The sequence below is a fragment of the Delphinapterus leucas genome, chromosome 17, assembly GCF_059928025.1.
Source record: "Delphinapterus leucas isolate spDelLeu-1000000601 "Yukka" chromosome 17, BTC_Dleu_Yukka2, whole genome shotgun sequence".
Classification (NCBI taxonomy): domain Eukaryota; kingdom Metazoa; phylum Chordata; class Mammalia; order Artiodactyla; family Monodontidae; genus Delphinapterus; species Delphinapterus leucas.
In genome coordinates, this window is record NC_143145.1 from 77,813,690 (window position 1) to 77,836,759 (window position 23,070).

At 40.8% G+C, this 23,070-nt stretch overlaps 1 protein-coding gene across 9 annotated transcripts in view; it reads left to right on the plus strand.

Annotated features, from left to right (window-relative positions):
- The window catches only part of LOC111185601 (aspartyl/asparaginyl beta-hydroxylase), a 243,461-nt gene that overhangs the window by 155,224 nt on the left and 65,167 nt on the right, over positions 1-23,070 (plus strand). For 8 of the 9 annotated variants that reach the window (XM_022595311.2, XM_089899111.1, XM_089899107.1 and 5 more), the window contains 5 exons: positions 7,361-7,511; positions 10,261-10,397; positions 12,710-12,808; positions 14,819-14,908; positions 19,735-19,872. In XM_022595311.2, coding sequence (XP_022451019.2) covers positions 7,361-7,511; positions 10,261-10,397; positions 12,710-12,808; positions 14,819-14,908; positions 19,735-19,872 — 615 coding nt within the window. The remainder of the gene's footprint in view (positions 1-7,360; positions 7,512-10,260; positions 10,398-12,709; positions 12,809-14,818; positions 14,909-19,734; positions 19,873-23,070) is intronic. The other variant, XM_089899112.1, reaches the window with a different exon arrangement.

The following is a 23,070-nucleotide window of genomic DNA, read 5'->3' on the forward strand; positions in this document are numbered from 1 at the left end:
GAAATACAGTTATAAATAAGACAATTAATTATTGCTATTTTGTATCGTGAACTGAGTAACATTTTTTGCTCCCCCTCCATCTGGCTTCTCTCCGGTTTTGAAAAGAAAGTAAAGAATAACACTTTAGTCACTGATTTCCCATCACCCTCACGTTTGTTCCATTTAGACCCACCACCTGGTTTTTACTTCAGGCTCCTTAGAGGTTTAAGAACCTCATTTTATCACTAGAGGTTGCAAAGTGTGCTTAGAAAAGACTTTTAAAATATAAAGTGGGATGGACTTTGTTCTCTGTGTAGTTTCTGTCAGCTGACTCATTTCTTACCCCTTACCTTCTCCCCAGCGCCTTCCGCACCTTCTCCTTTCTTCCTTTTTCTATTTAAATTAATTAATTTATTTACATCTGGCTGCATTAGGTGTTCGTTAGGTTGTGCGGGCTTCTCATTGCAGTGGCTTCTCTTGTTGTGGAGCACGGGCTCTAGGCTCGAGGGCTTTAGTAGTTGTGGCTCTTGGGCTCTAGAGCACAGGCTCAGTAGTTGTGGCGCACGGGCTTAGTTGCTCCGTGGCATGTGGGATCTTCCCGGACCAGGGCTCGAACCCGTGTCCCCCGCATTGGCAGGCGGATTCTCAACCACTACCTTCTCCTTTCTTATTGGACTTTCTCCATCTTCCAGCTCCTCAATTCATGAAGCTTTTCCACGTTCTTCTGTAGCTGGGAAACCCTCCGTGGGCCACATTCTGTTTTAGGTCCTGGGATTTATCATGAAGAACACTCTCGAGGTCTGTGTCCTTGTGGAGCTTATATTCCAATGGAAGATATTTTAAAAGTTTCTTACTCAAGTTTTTTGTAGTGAAAGGCCGCTCTGTGGCAGGCCTATTCTAGGCATTGCAGGCACAGCCATCAACAAAGCACGTGGTGTTTTCATTGTAATGGAGAAGACAGTGCATGAGACGTAGAAGGAAGTCTCTTGCTTGCTACTGGATACTTTGTCAGGAGACAAAAATAAAGAAGAGCACAGCCATAGGATGTGTGAGGGGGTTGAAATTTTGGATAGGGTGGAAGGAAAATATCTCACCGAGAAGGTGATGTTTGAGCAAACCCCTGAAAGTCTTTATAAATAAATATATATTTAAAGAATATTAGAAGGGTTAAAAACAGATGTATTAGAACATCTTACATGATAATACATGCCATAGAGAAAAGAAGGTCGTGGAATAAAGAACATATTATTATGATTTTTTGTTTGTAGGTGGTGTGATTGAGAGTGACACAGCAACACTTACGATAATAAGGTGATCAGCAAAGGCCTCCCTAGGGAGGTGACAAGTGGCTGAAACATGTCAAGGTCGAGGAAGGAGCTGTCCAGGCAGAGGGAAGAAGGGGGGCAAAGGCCGTGATGCCGGGAATCAGCCTTGGCTTGATTGGAAGGACAGGAGCAGGGGCGTGCTGAGGGAGGTGACACGGGCAGGCGGGACCAGGGCCTCTCAGGTTGTATTCTCTGTGCGCTGGGGGCCCTTGGAGGGTTTGTGCGTGGGTGTGCCCGTCTGGTTCTTTTTTTGTTTGTTTTTGTTTTTTGCGTTACACGGGCCTCTCACTGTTGTGGCCTTTCCCGTTGCGGAGCACAGGCTCCGGATGCGCAGGCTCAGCAACCATGGCTCACGGGCCCAGCCACTCCGCGGCATGTGGGATCTTCCCCAACCGGGGCACGAACCCGTGTCCCCTGCATCGGCAGGCGGACTCTCAACCACTGCGCCACCGGGGGAGCCCTGGTGGTTTTTTTTAATAACGATCACTTTGGTTGCTTGGTGGAGAATGGATTCTGGTGGCACAAGTAGAAGCCAGACGAATAGGAGACCATTGCAGGTGCCCTCGAGAAGCGCTGGCTCAGACTGTGGTCGTGGCCATGGAGATGGAGCAGTGGACAAGGGCAGAGCTGAGAGGTCTTGATGATGGATTAGATGTAAGGGTCAGAGAGAAGACTCGAGGGTGACTTCAGATTTTCTGCTCCGTGCGGCTTGCTGGGTTCCAGACCAAGGATGGAAACCAGGCCCCCTGCAGTGGAAGTGCGGAGTCCTAACCACTGGACTGCCAGGGAATTCCCAATTTAAAGGTTTTTGGTTAAGCCATCTAAGGAAAGGATAGTGCCAGGTTCTGACCAGGAAGACTGGTGGAGGAACAGGTTTGGGGAGGTACAAAATCAAGCATTCGCATTTGGTCCTGTGAAGTTTGTGATGCCTATTAGAGACGCAAGTGCACGTGTCAAATAGATGGTCGGAGATATGTAGTCTGGAACTCTGGGTAAAAGCCAGGGCTGATGTACAAATGTCAGGCAGTAAAGCTCCTCCAGCCCTGCCTGGGGGGATGAGACTGTCAGCCCTGCTGGGAAATGGCAGATGCAGAGCTGCAGAAATTTTCCAGACCCAGGAGAAGCTGACAACACCCCTTTGGAGGGGGCAATGCCGTCACTTGTGGGTGACACTCACACGGAAACTAACGCATCTGGAGATAAAACGAGTGTGCTTTGCTCTGAACTAAAGGTGGCAACCACTCGAAATCCAGATGCTCAAATTCTTCCTATCTCCCCCTTAAAAACTTATTAATTAAATTTGTATTAATTCAGTTTTAATAAATTAAATTTGTGAAAATTTAATGCAAAGAAGTTCCTTTTATCCATGGTGCAATACAGACTAGGTTTAGCAGACAGCAAATGTATCATTTCTATAAATTAATTTGGTCAGTAACCCTCCAAAGTTGCTAAATTGTATTGCTATTAAGCAAGAGAGAATATATTTATTACCAAAAGATGGTGCCTATTCAAATAAGTGATGTGCTTTGCCACTAGTCCCGGCAGTCATTTGATTAAGGAAAACCATATTAACTCGAAAAAATAATGATTGGGCCAAATGCTCATCATGGCAAAAATGGTTCATGCTTTAGAATTTTGCTTTATATGTGATGTTAATTGCGGGTACCAAAGTCTAAATAAATGCAATACTTTTTGCACGTGGCACTTGCTATATTTATACCCTTATTTATGGTCAGAATTTGAGATTTATGCCTCAGCAATATTTTTTATCTCTAAACTATTATGCTACAAGGTGTTATCAATATTAATGCAAAATTTAAGCATGGTAAATTCAATTTTAATAGAATAGTTTAAAAGAAAGCTTAAATTTGTAGGAGTTTTAAAAATAAAAGTTCAACAGAAGACGGATTTTGTAAGGAGGAGTACGTGGTGACTTTTCCGTTCTTTGTTAGCAGATTAAACAATTACTTTGGAATATCCCAACAAATTTTTCAAATTCAGCAACATTAAGTTAAATAGAAACTACAGTATCTATCATTTCTAAAGTAGCACTGGGGCTTCCCTGGTGGCGCAGTGGTTGAGAATCCGCCTGCCAGTGCAGGGCACATGGATTCGAGCCCTGGTCCGGGAAGATCCCACATGCCATGGAGCAGCTAGGTCCGTGCGCAACAACTACTGAGCCTGCGCTCTAGAGCCCGTGAGCCACAACTACTGAAGCCCGCATGCCCTAGACCCCGTGCTCCGCAACAAGAGAAGCCACCGCAATGAGAAGCCCGTGCACCGCAACGAAGAGTAGCCCCCGCTCGCAGCAAGTAGAGAAAGCCCACGGGCAGCAAGGAAGACCCAACATAGCCAATAAATAAATAAATAAATAATGAAATACATGAAAAAAAAAGTAGCACTGTTAGTGTCTTATTCTTTGGATTACTGTGAAAATCAATTTTGACCAAATTCCTTGAACATCAGACACAAAATTATGAGCTCAATTCACTTTATTATCTTACACAAACCATTAGTGCCCCTCAGGCAGAAAACGCCACATCTCAGGCATCTTCAGGCATCTTCCTGCCACAAATAGGAAGGTTGGATGGGGAATTCATTTGAATCAACAAACGTCTTTCTGATGTTAATGTCCTGTAGCAAATGCTCAGTTTCAGGGCAAATCCTTTATCTACAGATGCTAAACTAATCAATATCAATCAATTTTGATATTCAAAGCAAAGCCTATCAGTTTTGTTTAAGAGACTTTGAAGAATTATGTACTATTTTAACACTCATGTTAAAATTCCATTTCCGGAAGTTCTGAAATGTTTATACTTCATTAAAATGAAGGACCTTGAGGATGGAGGAGGGAAAGGAACAAGGCATGTAGTTGTATCATCTGTCTCTCATTTCAGATTGAGTTTAGTTAAGATATTTATTCCCCTCTATATAGAGAATGATGTCTCGGTTGACATTTGCCCTTGAACTAACCTTGAAGAGACCCTCCAGTTCCGGGATCTGTTTGGTAGTGTGAAGAGGCTACCAAATGAAGAAGGTGAACAAGGTGGTCTCAGAAGGGCTCTCTCAGCTCTAGGACTCTGGCATTCTGTGATATCATCTGTGAACGACCATGTTTGGGGGAGTTAACTCACCATAGCCAAACTCACAAGAAACTGATGCTTAAACAGAAAAGCCAGCGTATGAATGTATAGAAGTCCATGCAGTCAGGATGACCAATACAGGATATTGACATTGGACTTCCTCTCCTGGTAGATAAGTCTACTCTGGAGACCATTTGCAGATATGAACAGATTGTTGTATATTCTGAAGCTTTTTTTTTCCCCGTCAAGCACAGGTGAATTGCCCTTTTCTAATCTAGAGATTTTCATCCTGTCAATTTTCCTTTATCATAAAACTGTCCACTGTCCGTCACCGCTGATTCAATTCCAGCCCTTATCATCTTGGGAAACTTACCCTTATCAGTACATATTAACAAGTTCTTTCTTTGATGTGGTATTTTATGAAAAGCTTCCCACAGGTATCTTACTTTATCAATTTGTGCTGATTCTTGTTAGTTTTTCATTTTGGGGTGGAGGAGGGATGTATCGTTTCCTTACTGTGTCCTCAAGCTGTGGAGTTAGACTTTGTTTCTGCAGGCATCTACATACTGCCTACAGCACACACTTTGTTTTAACAAGGTAAACATGTTAAATAGGATATTCTGAGAAAAAATTACACATGCTACTTTTAGCATCTATATCGTTTTTTCCTCAAATGGTATGCTTCAAATTGTAGTCTACTAAATCTGATGAGATTTTTTTTTTTGTAAGGTTCTTTTTTTTTTTTTGCTGTACGCGGGCCTCTCACTGTTGTGGCCTCTCCCGTTGTGGAGCACAGGCTCTGGACGTGCAGGCTCAGCGGCCATGGCTCACGGGCCCAGCCGTTCCGCGGCATGTGGGATCCTCCCGGACTGGGGCATGAACCCGTGTCCCCTGCATCGGCAGGCAGACTCTCAACCACCGCACCACCAGGGAAGCCCCCTCTGATGAGATTTTGATGACCATTTTACAGTTCGCCCCTCTCTTCCTACCTCTAGTATTTCAGTCCCTGTTCTCGTGGATGTTAGCATGGATGAACTGCTCTGGTCCCTTTCCCATCCCCTCTCACCTGCTGAAGGACGTCATTCTAAATTTTGTGTCCCCTGCATCATCAGATTTCCGCCCTCTACTGGGTCTTTTGCATCAGCTTAGAAACATGGTGTAATATTTCCCATTGTTAAAAAACACTCCCTTGTCTCCACATTACCCTCCAATTACTGGCCCATTTTTCTGTTCCCCTTTGCGCCGAAACTCCTTGAAAGAGGTGTGTTCACCTCCTCCCCTCCTGTTTTCTCTTGAGCCTCTCAGCTGCGGGTCCCCAGCAGCACCATGGAAATGCTCTTGCTGGGATCCTCAGGGGCATCATATTGTCCCCAATCCAGAGTGATCTAGTTTCAGTTCTCATCTTGTTCAACCTGACAGCCACTTCTGATACAACTGACCACTCCCTCTCCATACCTTTTGTCACTTGGCCTCCAGAATACCACTTTTTAAATTGTTATTTTCTTCTCTCTTCCTTCTGTCCTTTTTGCTGGTCCTATCCTGGTCCTTTCTGACCTCTGATGACCTTGAAATCTTACAGCTCTTTAGAGTTCAGTTCTTGGACCTCCTCTTTGCTCTGTCTACACTCACAGCTGCATCTAGCTTCTTAGCTCTAAGTACCCTCTCTATCCTCGATGATTCCCCAGTGTTTCTCTCACTCTGACCTCTCTCCTGAACCCCAGACACATGTAGGCACCTTTCTATCCATATCTCCACTTGGGTACCTAATAGACATTGAAGCTTAAATTTGTCCAAAACTGAACTCCTGATCCCATATCCCTACAAACCTGCTTCTTTCTGCTCTAGCTTCCCATTCTCAGGAATGACAGTTCCAACTGGTCACTGCTCAAGCCAAAAATGTTGAATTCATCCTTGACTTCTCTCTCCCTTTCTCTTATACTCTACATTCAGACCATCTGCAAGTCTGTTGGCTTTGACTTTCAAAATGTACCTGTAATCCGACCACCTCTTACCACCTCATTACTGCCACCCTAGTCCAAGTTGCCATCACCCCTTGTCTTGATTCCTGCCAGAATGTCCTAACTGGGATCTCCACTTTTCCCTTTACCCACCTCTGTCTATTCTTCACATCACTGCCAGTGTCCCTTCGACTCATACAGGAGATCACGTCAAAAACCGTCAGTGTCTTTCCTTCTCATGTAGAATTAGTGTAGTAGGATTGGCAGTGGCTTACTGGGCTCTTCATTACCCGATGCCCCACCCCCCATCAGTCTCCTCCTAGCTCCCCTTCAACGTACCAGCTTTTCCTCTATTCCTCACTTCTGCCTCAGGGCCCTTGCTCTTGCTGTCCTCTCTGCCTGGAATGTTCTTCTCCCAGGTATGTTCGTGCCTCACTACTTTCATGTCATCTCTGGTCATCCCGATTAAACTAGCATCCTTCCTGCCACCCCACGCTCAGTACACAGAAGCCTACATTATTTTTATCCACAGCACTTAACGGCCACAAGACACATGATACTTTTATTTGTATATTGACTTTCCCTTCTAGAACAAAGCAAAATGAGAAAAGGGCTTTGTCTGTTTTGTTCAATTTGTCTGCCACCTGTCTAGAACAGAATATAGTTGTTGAAGGAATGAATGAACACAGGAATAACCTAGTGAAAGAACAGGAACTGTGGACTGGAGTTCTGTCTATTAATGATGTATGACAGGATATAAATTCCATCAGCCCTCACATATATTAGTCTTGCTTTTATGATAGCCTTTCTCATCTGTAGCTTAGTAGCTAATTTTTCTTCATATTATTAAAATAACATGCTATGTTGCTTTCCTTTATTTTTTTAATCCTTGACAAAAAGAAAATTTGAATTTGTCTTGAATTACTTTTAAAGCATGTCCCAAAGTCGACTTTTCATAACTATTTTGAGCAACTGCAAATACAGCTTGTCCTGGGACATTTCTCCCTCCCTCTAGTGTGAAGATGATTTGGCTGAGAAAAGGAGGAGCAATGAGGTTCTGCGCAGGGCCATCCAAACCTACCAAGAGGTGGCCAGCCTGCCTGACGTCCCCGCAGACCTGGTGAAGCTGAGCTTGAGGCGGCGGTCAGACAGACAGCAATTTCTAGGTGAAATGGAGTAAGAATCAGTTCAGTGGCAATCAATGGCGTGCTTTTATCTGGAAAAACCTGCAGGCTGTGTATACTTTTAGAAGAGTTTAGTTACATGGAAGGAAACCTGAGTTTTATAACTAATTTCAGGCAACTTCTCTGATTGTGTCAGACTGAAAGAGTAATCCTTCTTAATTACAAAGATGCACATGGTACTTTGCCACTTACCCATCCCCCCCGCACACACTTTAAGGAGGAGGCAAATGGAATTCTGAGAGGTTGGATACATTGCCTAAGGGATCATAGCTAATAAATTAAAAGGTCTGCAGTCAAAAACTTCCTATCATGCCAAATTCTTCTTTTCTCTCTTAACGATAACCGACTGATTCATGGTGGCTGAAATCATTGGTGCAACAGTTTTTATGGAGGAATGTTAGGAGTTCTAAGCACTCTAAAATTTTTACCTGTAAGTTTTGACTCTATACTAAAGAAAATGATAGAAAAAAAAATTTTTTAATCACTAAGTAAATTTGCAAATGCTTTGAAAAGAGCAGCATAAATCATCCTTTCTAACTGACCCAGGATCCCAGTGCCAAAGGCAAGGGAGACTCCCTGTACCCTAACTTCATTATAACCAGGCCAGTGATTGGTTCTCTCTCACCTAAAACGCCATCGGTAAGCCAGGAGGGAAGAATCTAAGCCATGTGTAACCCCTAAGGTGGGTTCTCTGCTGGCTGGATAAGTTTATGTAGACAAATTATCTCGATTACACTAGGAAATGCTCATAAAATTAATATTCAAAGTCAACTGAACTTTATATCAAGGATAAGAATTAAAGGTAGTTGTGTTGCTTTGGTAGATGAGTAAAATCTGTGACAGGAGTAGAACCTAAGCGATGATTGGAAACTAGAAGAAATGGTCTTATTCTAGAAGAATGGACTTATATTCATAAGGGCCAGTCCTAGGGAAGGAAAACATACAGCACACATACAGGATGGAAAAGGCAAGGCTGGGGCTGCATGGAGGCGCTCGCCGTGGGCGCAAAGTCAGTGTCACTGAGTTGTCCTCTCTCCTAGGGCTCTGACATGGCTTGCTTAGAACTGTGGATTTTTTACATTAATTTTAATTTTTTTTTAATGTATAAAATATGCATCTTGATGACTGAATTTTTGGTGCCCTCTTAAACTTTGCCTCTCTTGCCTCACCCTATTCCTGGCCCAGAGGAAAGACAGCCCACCAGTAGATTTAACCTTCTTTGGAAACAGTCCTTCAGTATTTGAATATAGTCTTTCCTCCGAATGAGAATGAGACAAGTTCACTAGAGGAGGGACTCGTGTGCAGACTAGGTGGTGAAGTCCCTTGCGATTCAAAGTGGGGGAGGATTTGGAGATTGGACGCCAGTCCCCACACTCCCCTCTTCCTGGTTGGCAAAGTCAGCATTCATTGCAGTGGTGCAGGAAGGCTTCCTGGAGGAGGTGGCGTTTAGCTGACCTTTGAAGTTGGGCTACCATTTGAGAGGGCAGTCTTTTCAGGAGAGGAGAACTTTCAAAACAAAGTCATGGAAGCAGATGCAAACTATTATATATAGGATGGATAAACAACAATGTCCTACTGTATAGCACAGGGAGCTATATTCAGTATCCTGTGATAAATCATAATGGAAAGAATGTTTAAAAAAAAAAAAGTGGAAGGGGCGGGGAGGACATGGCAGCAGGACGGACTCTCACCTGGGCCTTTGTCCTTTGTTGTTTATCTATTTTATATAGAGTGGTGTGTATATGTTAACCCCAAACTCCTAGTTTATCTCCTGCCCCTTCCCCTTTGGTAACCATAAATTTGTGGTTCAACAGGGGAAGTTTAAAAGCATCAGAAAAGTGAGCCCAAGTGGGGCAGGTGGGGGAGGAGGGGTACAGAGAGGTAGAGTCAGGTTTATTAGTGAAGGAATGAAAGGCTGAGCAAACCATCCCAGACTGGTGAGGAACGGGGAGCGGCCCGTGAGGTGAGTTGGTGGTGTTTCATGCCAGTTTTCCCGTTACTGGAGCGTCCAAATGCATTCGCTTATTGATGGTCCTACCATGTCTTGTCTGATTTTCAGTTTATGGTCAACAAAGCCCTTTAGGTAATTAATTTTGTCATGTGGACTCTCATTTTGCACATTCTCCCTTATACAATTTGTCTTTCCAACTGTGGAGAGGAGTGATGACAGTTGGCTCCTGAAATCTTCAACGTGCATCCAACAGCCTTAAAAACGACTTGAAGCTAGGTTTTCATGACTCGTGTGTGCATAGGCCCCTGTCGTCCACCAGAGGGTCCCCTAATACTGGATGATGTCTCCTTTGCTCCAGGACTAGGTCATTACTGAGAGAAGAGGACAGCATAGTACTCTTATTTGCCTGCCCTGTAGTCATAATTTTAATTATAAGAAATCAAAAATATCCCAGTAAACATTTTTCAATAAGGAACTGGTAACTAAAACTTTCTTAAGAGGGAATTTGACATAAAAGGGGAAATGTTGACAAATTTAGAACAAAGGAGTGTCTTTAAAGGATTTATAATCAGCGTTATATTCAGTATCTATTTATGGGAGTGACTGATGCCCCTGCAGCTGCAGGATGAAATTCGAATGGGTACTTAGCCATCAGTATCTGGAATCAGGTTTCAGCTGGTCCTCAGGCTCTGCTGAGGAGTCTCTTATGATTTGTAGTCTCAATACAGAGGTGTACAGAATCTGCTTTTATTTCTATTTTTTTTTCTTCCCACCAATCAGGTCACATGAGGGGTTCCCTGCTTACTCTACAGAAATTAGTTCAACTATTTCCCGATGACACTTCCTTAAAGAATGACCTTGGAGTGGGGTACCTCTTGATGGGAGATAATGATAGTGCCAAGAAGGTTTATGAAGAGGTAAGCAAGTAGCAATTTGCTACTAACAATTAATCAAATTATTTTGAACATGAAGTTCTTATGTTATTTGTAAATTGCATTTAATACACCTAATCGCTCAATCTCTTTAAGTTAAATCAAATTTGTCTCATTATAGTTGACATATCCTGAATTTTTTTATCTCCCTTTTTTTTTTCCACTTCATCAGAAGATTTTAAATTTTAGTTAACACTTGGTACATCAAAACCTTCAACCTATAATTGTGATTTTTTTTTTTGCGGTACACGGGCCTCTCACCGTTGTGGCCTCTCCCGTTGCGGAGCAGAGGCTCCGGACGCGCAGGCTCAGCGGCCATGGCTCACGGGCCCAGCCGCTCCACGGCATGTGGGATCTTCCCGGACCAGGGCACGAACCCATGTCCCCTGTATCGGCAGGCGGACTCTCAACCACTGTGCCACCAGGGAAGCCCAATTGTGATCTTTTTAAAACTTATATATTGATATTTATCAGTCCACAAGCAGCCTTTCTAAAAGTGTTCTTTGTAATAGGAAAAGGAACTGAAAAACTTATGAGCTTAAACTCATGAACTTAAAAACATAATCTTGTACGTTTTTTACTAAAAGACCAAACTAGAGAGAGACTACAGAACGCAAGCCTTTTGAGCACATGGAATAAATGACTCACCTTTCAGAGGGCACTGACTACCTGAGCTTCTAGCAAGGATACCTTTAAAAGGATGTCTGCCTTATAATGGATGCTCTAATGAATAACTGCTAAGTCACAAGTAACTATGTAATCTAGAGAACTATGACTCCTTCAAGCAATGAGGGGCGTCATTTGGTACAAGTTAAACAGGATACCAAATGAACTTTGAAGCTGGACCAAGTTAATGCATCTGTAAAAGAAAGATGAACACGTTTACTTGTTATTCTTTACTTTAGGCCTCAGGATCAGTGGTTTTCAGGCTGGTGCACTTTGCATCAAAATGCAAATGTCCCTACTCAGTAGAGACGATATGAGTCCTTCTATTTTTAAAATGCTGTCAAGTATAGTGATTTCATACTCAGTCTCGAGACTGGGTCCACCCACAAAGTGGTGCTTTCCTCCTTTTATTGCCGTTGGTCCCATAATTGGGAATCACTGGATTTGAGTGAAATCTGAGTGAAATCGAACCCCTTTGGGTTTTGCATAGAGGAGGGATAAAATCTGACTTAGGATTTAGTGTGTCCTTTCAGGACCCACGTGGAGAATGGGTTACAGGAGAGTGGGGCTGGGGTTCGAGGATCGGCAGTTAGGAGGCTCCTGTAAGAAGGTAGCAGAGAGATGATAGACTTGGACCAGGCTGGCAGCGGTGGAGGAGGTGACAAGGAGTTTGATTCTGAATATATTGTGATGGTATCATTGGCTGGATTTGCTAGTGGATGAGGTACAGGCGCAGATGCAAGATGGAAAACACTAAAATATTGGCAGGGTGCACTGTGGACTCACCAAGAGTATGGGGTCCCTGCCCAGCACACTTACTCCTTCTGTGTAAAAGATCCCATGACTCCCTTTTCCTACTCAGGCTCAAGGATGAAGAGAAGCTGTAGGATATTCATCTTTTCTCTACATGCGTTCAACTCAAACCTTCTTCACCCTTCACTCTTGGTCTGTAAATTAGTTTGTCTGAGCAGCTTCACAAGTTGAATGTGTTTTGGTTTCTCACTGCTAATATTTACTTTAGAGGCATTTTGCATAATTTATCCTTAATCATAGTAAATGCATACGATAATAAACCATGATCTGATTGATATTAAATATTTACCTGGCTTTTATCACGGAATATTGGATTTGGTCACCACTTTATCCTCAGTCCTTAAAATAGTCTGGGTGTTCAAGAAATTTATGATGGATAGTGATATATTTTCAATGGAAATCTAAATTTTCTCGTAATTAAGGCAATGTATAAAGCATGTACATAAAGAAATGTATAATAACCATTTGGAGTTGACTTCAAGTAAAGCTAATTTAAAGCAGTTTTTCCTGATCACTACAAAAATACTGAAGTCATGAAACTGACAGAGGTTTTGCTGACTTGCATTGTTAAAGCGATGCTTTAATGGTCATTGCCTTTTCATTCATTTCTTCATTCTTGGAGAACGTTTTGAGTTGAGGGGAATTGGGGCCATTTAAGCCTAAGGTATTGCAATGAGAAAAAACACTATAGCATTTTAAGCTGTAACATCATAATCCAGTCCAAGTACTGTACAGCAAAGCTAATTAAAATTTGTTTTGATGGTCATTTGTAGAATTCATAGTCCATCACAATAGCTTTTTGTTTTCTTTGAGTTTAGGTTCTGAATGTGACGCCTAATGACGGTTTTGCTAAAGTGCATTATGGCTTTATTCTGAAGGCACAGAACAAGATCGCTGAGAGCATCCCCTATCTAAAGGTAACTCCCTCCCTTCCTCTGTTTTCCTCTTCTGATCCCTTTGAGTCATTTGGACACCCTTGATTATGTATTGTAGATTGATTGGCATGCACTGCTGACTCTTTTCAATGCTGAAATGTACACCCTTGGACCATGACATTCACAGACAGTGTGGACCTTCAGCATAGTCAAGGGTATCAGAGGTAGAAGTACCAACTATGTGAGCAGAGACTATTTGGAAAAACTTTTATGAAGAAATTCCTAAAACTAAAATATTTTAAAATATGGACAATGTGTTAACTGTTACTTTTACAATTTAATTATACATTGAAATGACTTTGAACAGGGCTCATGGAAACCTTTACAAAGCGAGGTAACAAATGCAGACTGAATAGGTCAAATCCCCAAGAGCCTGATAGCCTTAAAGACTCAGATTAAAATATGCTATCATTTTTTTCTCACATAAAAATTGAAGTTCACCAGAATCACATTTGGTCTGGCTCAGGGGTCTCCAACAGAACTTACTGCCACAAAGGAAATGGTCTTTATTTGTATTCTCTAATATGATAGCCACTAGCCACACGTGACTTTTGAGCATCTAAAATGTGGCTGGTGTGACTGAGGAGCTGAATTTTTTATTTTAATTGTAATTTAAATTGTAACACTAGCTACTAGCTACCATATCAGCCAGGTAGCTGATTGACTACTTGTGAACTTTAAGTAGTACTTTTGTGATCCACCTTTGTGATCTCTTTCTTTCACATGACTTTGATCCAAGATCCCAAATAGCGACCCACTGATTGCAAGTAGCTTGCATGTTCTATCTGGCCAGCATAATTCTCTTAAAAACAATTTTAATTGCTTGCCTTCGTTGAAAATCTGAACATTTTATATAATCATGCAGATTTCTGGTGTCTCTGGAAAGTTCACATGTGGCCCACATCTCAGCACAGGAGCTGAGCAATGGTGTCCCCTTGAGGTGGGCATGCACCCCTCAGTCGGTCTTGGCTGTCACTGGGCCTCTGCAACCTGCCTGTTCCCTACCATAACCCTGTGGGCATGTGGGTTTTTCTGATTTAAAGTGTTCCCCTTAGATTTCCTTTCATATAATAAGGACCTAACAGTACTTTCCTGGCTCAGAGGTGAGGAAGTGGAGGGCAGGGTTGGTTAGTTAATGAGCAAAAGGGCGTTTATTTGAGTGTCAGTCAGTCAGGAGCCGAGATCACAGCTCTCCTCTCATGAGTGATGCTTCTGTTCCGTGCTATTTTCCAACGTTATGCAAATAAAATTTCTTCTGAGTAAAAGATAACAGGCTCCTTGTGAAGAGGCCTCAAAGATGCAGTTTTTTAGACATTTAAATACGTTGTATCTTCATCCTTCTTTTACTTTTCTAAATTCATTCTCTTGCTTTAATATTTTCTCTCTTTCTGATTTTTACATAAATTTAAATTTCAGTTCTTTTGTGGACAGTGGGGATGGAAATCAGCTGAGTGTTTTAGGATAGGAGGTGTTTAATAAAGGTAAAGATTCCAACTGGCTTTAATCCTGTTGTATGTTCTGTCAAAGATTTCATTGAAAAGTGAGGACACATTTGTTTTGAGTGGAAAAAAAATATTATTTGCAGTTGGGTCTCTATCATTTCAGACATCTATGAGCAACTAACCATTTTGGTTCAGGGATAAAAAGCCTCTAGATGACATATGGTCAGATTTGGAGAGCAAAATAAATGTGATAGAAACTCGGACAAAGAAATTCTTTGAGAGATTGAAATACGATTGCTCCTGCAGAGACAGTTCCCCAAGCCTCATACTGATTTTGTGGGGTATTCCACTGTTAATTGATGATGAATATATTGTTAAGTTGAAATTTATCACCTCCTTTTGGCTTTGCCTTGTAAATGTTGACCAGTAACCTAATTGCCAAACTTTAATATTGAGGTGATTTTCTGATTCTTAGAAAACATTAAGTAAATCAGTGAATTAAATCTGGTATTTAATTCTTTCATAAATACTGACACTGTCCTTTCTACAGGAAGGGATAGAATCTGGGGATCCTGGCACTGATGATGGGCGATTTTATTTCCACCTGGGGGATGCCATGCAAAGAGTTGGAAACAAAGAGGTAATGCATTCGTGAACTTTTTGTTCTCTTTAACAGAAGATAGAGGAGGGGGAAAGTATTTCTATGAGAGAGTTACAATTGAAAAAAATGTGTTAAGCATAAACTTTTGAAGGTGGTGATTTAAACTTTTTGTAACAACCTGACAATTCTTACTAAATCCTATAAAGAATTTTTGGGATTTGACTTTTATAATTTCTTTCAAGAAAGTATCTGAATAATCATGAGTAACCTCTAAATTAGTGTGCCTGTGTGTATGCCTGTGTGTGTATCTATAGAGATAGATATTGCCTCGAAAAAATATTTTTAAAATTACGAAATGAAGAGATGTGTTTGAAATATTGAAAATATTTTTGAGATAATTTTACAGTTTGCCTCGATTTATTTTTATTTTATTTTGGAATTTAAAAAGCAGTCATTTTTAGAATGAAGTCTTTATTCAACTGATTCCTAAGCACACTGAACCCAGTAGTTAATTGTGTAATTTACCTTCCAAAATATTTAATGCCAAGTTGAAGATGAATACCTATAGCTATAATAATGACTGCTATTGACACAGGAAATATAGGAGCTAAAGCAAATCACATGTTTTCTTTGTGATTATTCCTTTTTTTCTGAGTACAGTGTCAGCTTCTTTAAACATAACATTTGGTCATTAATCATGACATCATACAATGTAAATTTCCAAACTCTCACCATCCACTGTGGTTCACACAACATTGCTGGGCTGTCCTTCACCATCGCATGGCTCTAGGCTGGGCTGTCCTTAGAGTCAGGGATCAAAGGCTGTAGTGAGTCCTTGGCTTTTTGTAACCATGCATTCCATATATGTAATAAAGTGACATCTAAGGATAACATAGCTTCGGGTTTCTAAAATTAATAAGAACATGGGACCATTTGGACAATTGAGGGTTCATTGGAGCAAGGGGTTTTGTGATGGGGTAATTGCTGGCTAGTGACAGGAACCAATTTCGGGTAACAGAAATTTGGATAATTGACACTGTTTTCTTTATACATTTCTGTGTATCTGTACCTTTCCCCCTCTGACCTACCAGTCAATCAACTGGAATAGAATGAGAAATGAGAGGCAAAGAGAAAGAAGGGAGAAGAAATTGCTGATCCGTACGCACTTTTGTGTTCCTTCATTCTTTTAAGATGTAAATGCCTGGTACCTCCTTTGAATGAGAGCGATAAGAAAGATTTTGCTACAGTATCTAACACTTGATAAGTGTTCATATGTGATTGCTATAAATGTAATTGTCACTAATTAATTTACCTTTTAACATCTCATGGTCCAGGACAAAGGCAGATAAAAGAAGTCTGTGATTTATTCTCACATCTTAGATGAAAACAGCCCTTACTTCAAGGGCAAAGAATTCACTACTACACATTGTTAGGGGCTTGGGATTTGAACCTGTGGGATTGTTCTATCAGCTTAATTATCATTAAGATGCAAAGAACATCACAGTTCTTGAATTTAAATGCTCACAAAGATTCATCCTTATAGGAGAAACAAGCCTATAGAAATCCCACGTTAGCATATTCTCCATATTAGATGTTGAGTCTGAGTTGACTCTTGTGCTCTTGAGTTTTCATACCGGGAAGCAACCCTCCTTCATGCTCTTAAGCTCTGCTCCAGGCATGAAAAGAGAAGCAAACCCACAGCCTCTGTGCTGCAGAAGCTGACAATAAAGTAGTTTTGACTTTTCTCACGGGATCATTTCGTATGGGCAGGAAGTGGGAGAAAGACCAATCGTGATACTCTTGTAGCAATTCAGCCTCAGCTTTTCCCAGAATTTCTGTAACTCCCAAATCCACATTCGAGCTCCCGTCTCCTACTCAAAGTCCACAATCTACTGCCTGCCTAGTTTCTCCACACGATGCCGCAGTGACAACTCACTTGTTCTCCTCTAAACGACGTTTCTTCCTGGGTTCTGGCTCTCATTGGATGGTATTGCCAGCTCCCAGGATCCAGACTTGAATCAGCTTAGCTCCGCCCTTTCCTGTGACAAGCCCCCTCCTCACTCCAGTCCGGTCAGGTCAGTCAGCTTCTTCGGAGGTCTGGCGTCCATCTCATCTTCCCTCTTGCTTGGTCGGTGTTCTAATTCCAGCCTTTGTTACCGTCCACCTCTGTGATGGCTGCGAGAACCTGGCTGTCATTTCCTGATTTAGTCTTACTTTCTTCCGGGCATCTTGGGCTCAAGAACCCCATGGTGCAAAATAGAAATAAAGCCCTCTTCCCAAACGATGGCGTTCATGGTTCTCCCAGGCCAGTTGAACCACCTGTTCTCATCACAAGTGTGTGTCCCATGTCCCACTGGGCACCACGCTCCAGGCAGAACAGGCTCCGGCTGGGGTCACGTTCCACGGGCCCCAAACGTGGCCTGGGCTTTGCTGAGTTAGACTCCCTTGACATACTATTTCTATGTAGTTATGTAGTGAGTGTGTGTGTGTGTGTGTGTGTGTGTGTGTGTAAACTATACCTGGCATTAATTTGAAGTATAGTAGACATTGATATAGACCATATTTAACAAGGTGCCCAGGTATGCTTTCTGTCTATTTTAGTATTTCTGTAAAGAGGACATTTTCAGAGGATTCTAACAACTTGATCATGGATTTTCTAGCAACTTTTATTGTGAGGTCGTCTAGATGTTTAAAAAAAAAAAAAAAGCAGTCTGGCTGAATTCATTGGGTCACCTATATAATTGAAGGTATCATTGAAGATGATTTTTTTTAATTTCGAATATATCATTTCACAGTTTTGTTTCTCTAAAAGTTAAATGGCAGAGGGTATAAAACCAAGGGCCCTGTTTGATGCACTTTGAGTGTCAGAAAAGCTCTTATGGGCAGTTAAACATGCCCCCGTAAGCAAAGTCTCTTGCCCAGACATTCAGCCTGGTGAGTGTTAAGGCCAAGACTGAAATCTAAGACTTGTAACTCCTGAACTAGAATTACAAGTTTTTCTGTAATATGTATATTAATATAATATGATAATAATATAGTATATTTTCTTACAAGAATTTTTCTCACTCTAACAATATGCCCAGTCCTTAAAGTGAATTGCTGATGATAAAAAATCTAATGGACTGTAAGAGTTTCCAAAAACCATCTGTTGTAATTAAAAATGTTGTTTAACACTGAAAATTATAGGGAACAAAATCCTAAATTTAAATTGGACAAAAATAACTGAAATAGTCAATTTAATTTCAAAGGTAAAATGCTATATTTTTTGAAATCAATGAACCTGAGCCGTTTTTAAAGAAATTACTTTATGGTTACCACTTACATGTATTTCAAGGAAAACATATAAGTGATTAGTATATACATTCTTAATTTGAGATATTATTGAGAAAGATAAGTAAGAAGATCCCTTGTGATAGTTTTTTTTTTTTTTTAATGACACAAAGATAGAAGGAAAGAGGAATAAATTGCCAATAAATTGCCCTGGGTGATAATTCAACATATTTAGTCTTTCTAAATCTCAGATCGAGCATTTGTAAAATGGAGCTATTTGGGGTTATTGGAAAGATCAAATGAAATTACGCATGCACAAGCTAGTAGTAAGCTGAAAAGTGTTACTGAAAATAGGAGTGGTTCTGCTATCACACTTGATTTTTCTAACGAAGGAAATTTTTTGCCTTACGAATTTTAAGAGACTTAAAAGTTATTATTTCTTACATCTAAAGTAAGATGGGGTTTTATGAAGATATTCTTCTATCTTCTTAGTCTGCCTGATATTAACTGCCTGTTTTCATTGATCAAAATATGTATTTGAAACCACTCTTCAAAAGTAATCATTAGATCAGAATTAAACTAATGGAGGCGATACCATTAGGCACTCTCCTAGAACCGTCTTCCAGTCCAAAGACAATGGGGTGAGCACGGTGCAGGAGGCATGTGGGGAGGGCCCCTGGGAGAGGATATGGTTCGGGCGTCCTTTGAAGGGTACGTGTGGAGCTGCAGCCAGCAGCCAGCTGTCCCTGAAAAGGCTAGCTAGTCTTCTTGGAGGCAAGTTGTATCATGTTACAGCTAGCCTGCAACTGCAAATGTTATCCCTTATGGCAGGAAGAAAAAATACTAGGAACAAAAATTCCCTTCTGAAGAAATCTAACGTGGGCTATCACTCTATTTACTGCTAACTCAGAATAATATTTTCTTTCGGTCTGCTTCTTTAATGGAGGATTTATACTTCGTTACATTGGGGCAGCCTTCTTCATGTGGACGTGAGAAGACTGTTCATGTTGCTGTCCGGGAATTCCCTGGTGGTGCAGTGGTTAGGACTCCCCGCTTCCACTGCAGGGGGCACGGGTTCAATCCCTGGTCAGGGGACTAAGATGCAGCATGCCACCAGGCGTGGCCAAAAAACAAAACAAGGAAGTTGCTGTCCTTCTTAACATCCCAATTCAGTAAATGCAGATATCTGTGAAGAAATGATGAAACTCATACTCCTTTCCTTTGAAAGGAAACACAGACTTTAAGAAATGAAAGCTAAAATATAAACATAGTCCCCTTTTGTGTCTTAAATGATTTATCCACTCAGCAAAGTCCTAGATTCTGCTGGACACTCCGGGGAGACCAGTGAGTGCAGTGGAGTCCTGTGTTCAGAGAGCTTTCAGCCTAGGAGTGAAAATAAAAAGCACACATTTATTTAAAATAATAGGTCATAATCAGAGACCCAATCAAATAACAGTATTTTTGCCAGTGTAACAGATTTGGGCACCTGACTAGCAAGCTCTTTATTTAAAAGTCAGACCTTGTTTTTAGGGACTTTAATTGTAAAATTAGTGAAACTGCTTCGTTTCGAGTTCAGTCTTTCCGAACTCTTCCAGGCATATAAGTGGTACGAGCTTGGGCACCAGAGGGGCCACTTTGCATCTGTGTGGCAGCGCTCACTCTACAACGTTCATGGACTGAAAGCCCAGCCGTGGTGGACCCCCAAGGAAACGGGCTACACGGAATTAGTGAAGGTGAGTGTTAACTTCGTCGAGTCCTTGTCTGTCTCGTCCTCTAAATTCAAAGACGGCTTCTCATGGAAAGGAATGTCAGGGAGGAGATAGATTTTCTTTCCAGTGGCATTTGCAGAAAATACGGCAAAAAGGATCTTCATCCCATCAGCCAAGAGTTTAGGTGAGATGGTGAAGAAAGAAATTTGTTGAAGAACAGATCTCAAATATTTTGGCTTTAGGACCCCTTTGCACTCTTAAAACTTACTGAGCACCCCAAGGAGTTTTGTGTGTGTGTGTTGGGGGATTATATGTATCAATATAATTTTTAGAAATTAAAACTGAAAGGAAATTTAATCTTTTAAATGACTTCTATGAAAATAAAATAATAACTCCATTACATGTTAACATCAGTAAGTTTAAAAAATACATTTTCAAAGCAAAAAAGTGAAGTAAGAAGATGGGAATTGTCGTGTATTTTTACAAATCTCTTTGGTGTCTGGCCTAATGGAAGACAGGAGGGTTCTCACCACTCTTTCACCCGTAAGTCCAGAAGCGTCCTGAGTGCAGGAGCTCCTGTCCTCATGGAACTGGGGTGCACAGCCTCCTGGCCTGTGGACAAGCGCACCCACCCAAAAGCACATCAAATCTTGTGGTTCAGGAGATTTATAGAGCTTAATCTGCAACACCCATGTCCATTCCCAGTGGTGGGTGGGCTGGAAGTTCCAGCCTTCTAATCACCTGGTCTTTCTGCTGACCAGCCCCATCCGGAGGCTATCTGGGGCCCCATGCTAAGTTGTTTTATTAGCATAAATTCAGGTGTGCTCAAAAGGGGTCCTTATGAATGACAAAAGTCACTCCAGTTATTCAGGAAATTTCATGGGTTTTGGGAGGGAACTGGAAACAAAGACCAGATATATTTCTTATATTATCCGAAGCCACCCTCTGGGTTTTGAGCGCAGATCCCTTCTAACAAAAGAATCCTAACGGTTGACAGACGTGGGCACGTTACTAGATCTCATTCAGTCATTAATACGAATGAGTCCAGTCCATTCTCACATATGAAAGTACCTCCCAGGGCGAGGCCACTCAGGTTGGCAGGCCTCCGTTAGATCTCATAAGTTCCAAAAGTAGGAGTGGTCTTGGCAACATATGGCTTTACCCTTTCAGACATCTGGTGTAGCTGAGCTAAGAGACAATATCTTGCCCTGAGCCTCTTCGAGGTGTTAATGTAATATTGGATTTCCCTCATTACATACCCTATTTATTCATCCTCTTACCTTCAGCTATTATTTCTCCTTTTCTTCATTTATACCCTAACTTTTCCATCCTTGGAAAGGACATTAAGTTTGGCCACTGTGCTGGTCTGGATTGCAGGCAGCTGTACTAGTATAGCAAATACCTCCTCTCAGTTCACTCTCATTCAGGTGGGGTAGGGTTACCCAGGGGCAAAACTCGTGGGCTGTTTGTCCCACTAGGCAGTATAGCTACGTTCACTCATCGGAGAGAGGTGAGAAGGGAAAAGCAAGAGTGACAAAATATTGATAATTTTGGAATCTAGGTGATGGATATATAGAGGTTTCTTATACTCTTTTCTCTACCTTTAAGTATATTTTTACATTTTTCATAATTTTTTTGTTAAAGAACATCTTGTTCTTTAAGACCCATAAGACTTCACTGGTCAATTTGGTTTACTGGGGAAAAGAAATTTTCAATGAGGTTTCAATAAACGTATATTAAGTGAGTCTTCCTAGACCATGTTTATTCTATATTTTATTATAAGATCAGAATACAAAAATCAATTGTATTTCTTTACACTAGCAAAACAAAAAACAAAAAACCCCACTCCCAAAATGAAATTAAGAAAACAATTCCATTTGTAGTAGCTTCAAAAAAGAATATAAGATACTATATTAGCTTGATATACCTTCAGTAGCAAAGTATCACAAACTAATTGTCTCACAGTTCTGGAGGCTATAATTCCAAGATCAAGGTGTCAGCTGGGTTGCTTCCTTCCAGGGGCTGTAAGAGAATCTGTTCCATCCCTCTCTCCTAGCTTCTGGTGGTTTTCTGGCAACCTTTGGAGTTGTGACCTATAAATTTCTGCCATCATCTTCACATGGCATTGTCCCTGTTTGTGTATCTGTCTCTGAATTTTCCCTTTTTATAAAGGACACCCTTTGTAAAAGACACCAGTCATATTGGATTAGGGCCCACCCTAATGTCTTAATTTTAACTTTATTACATCTGTGAAGACCCTATCTCCAAAAAGGGTCACATCCTGAGGTACTGGGGGAGTAAGATTCAACATGTAAATTTGGGGGTCATCATCCAACTCTTAAAAGATACTTAAGAATAAATCTTACAAAGAAGTGCAAGATGTACACTGAAAACTATGAAATTGTATTGGAGGAAATTTCAAACCTCTAAAGAAATGGAAACACATTCCATGTTTATGGACCAGAAAACTTGATATTAAGATAGCAATATTTCCCAAGTTGATCTGAACTTTCAACACAATCTCTATCAGAATTCCACATGGCTTTTTTTTCTTTTATGGAAATTGACAAACGGATCCTAAAATTCGTATGAAAACACAAGGGACCGATAGCCAAAACAATTTTGAGAAAGAACAAAATTAGAGAACTTAGACTTGCCAGTTTCAAAACTTACTACATACAAATTAAAGTAATCAAGACAGTGTGATAGTTCCATAAGGATAGACATATAGATCAGTGGAATAAGAATTGAAAGTACAGAAATAAACCCTTACATTTATGATTAATTGATTTTTGACAAAGGTGCCAAGACAATGCAAAGGGAAAAGAACTGTCTTTTTCACAGGTGGTCCTGGGACAATTGGATATCCAAATGCAAAAAAATAAAGCTACCTCATACTATACATAAAAACAAACTCAAAATGGATATAGACCTAAATGTAAGAGATAAAACTATAAAACTTGTAGAAGAAACCATAGAAGTGTTCATAACCATTATTGGCAATGGTTTTCTTGGGTGTGACACTGAAAGTACAAGTGACAAAAGACAAAATAAATTAGATTTCATCGAAACTTAAACTTTTGTGCTTTGAAGGACATGATCAATAAAGTGAAAGTAAAATCCATAGAATGAGAGGTAATATTTGCAAGTCATATATCTAACATATATATATATGATATAATAAGAACTCTGAATATAATAAGAACTCTGATAACTCAATAT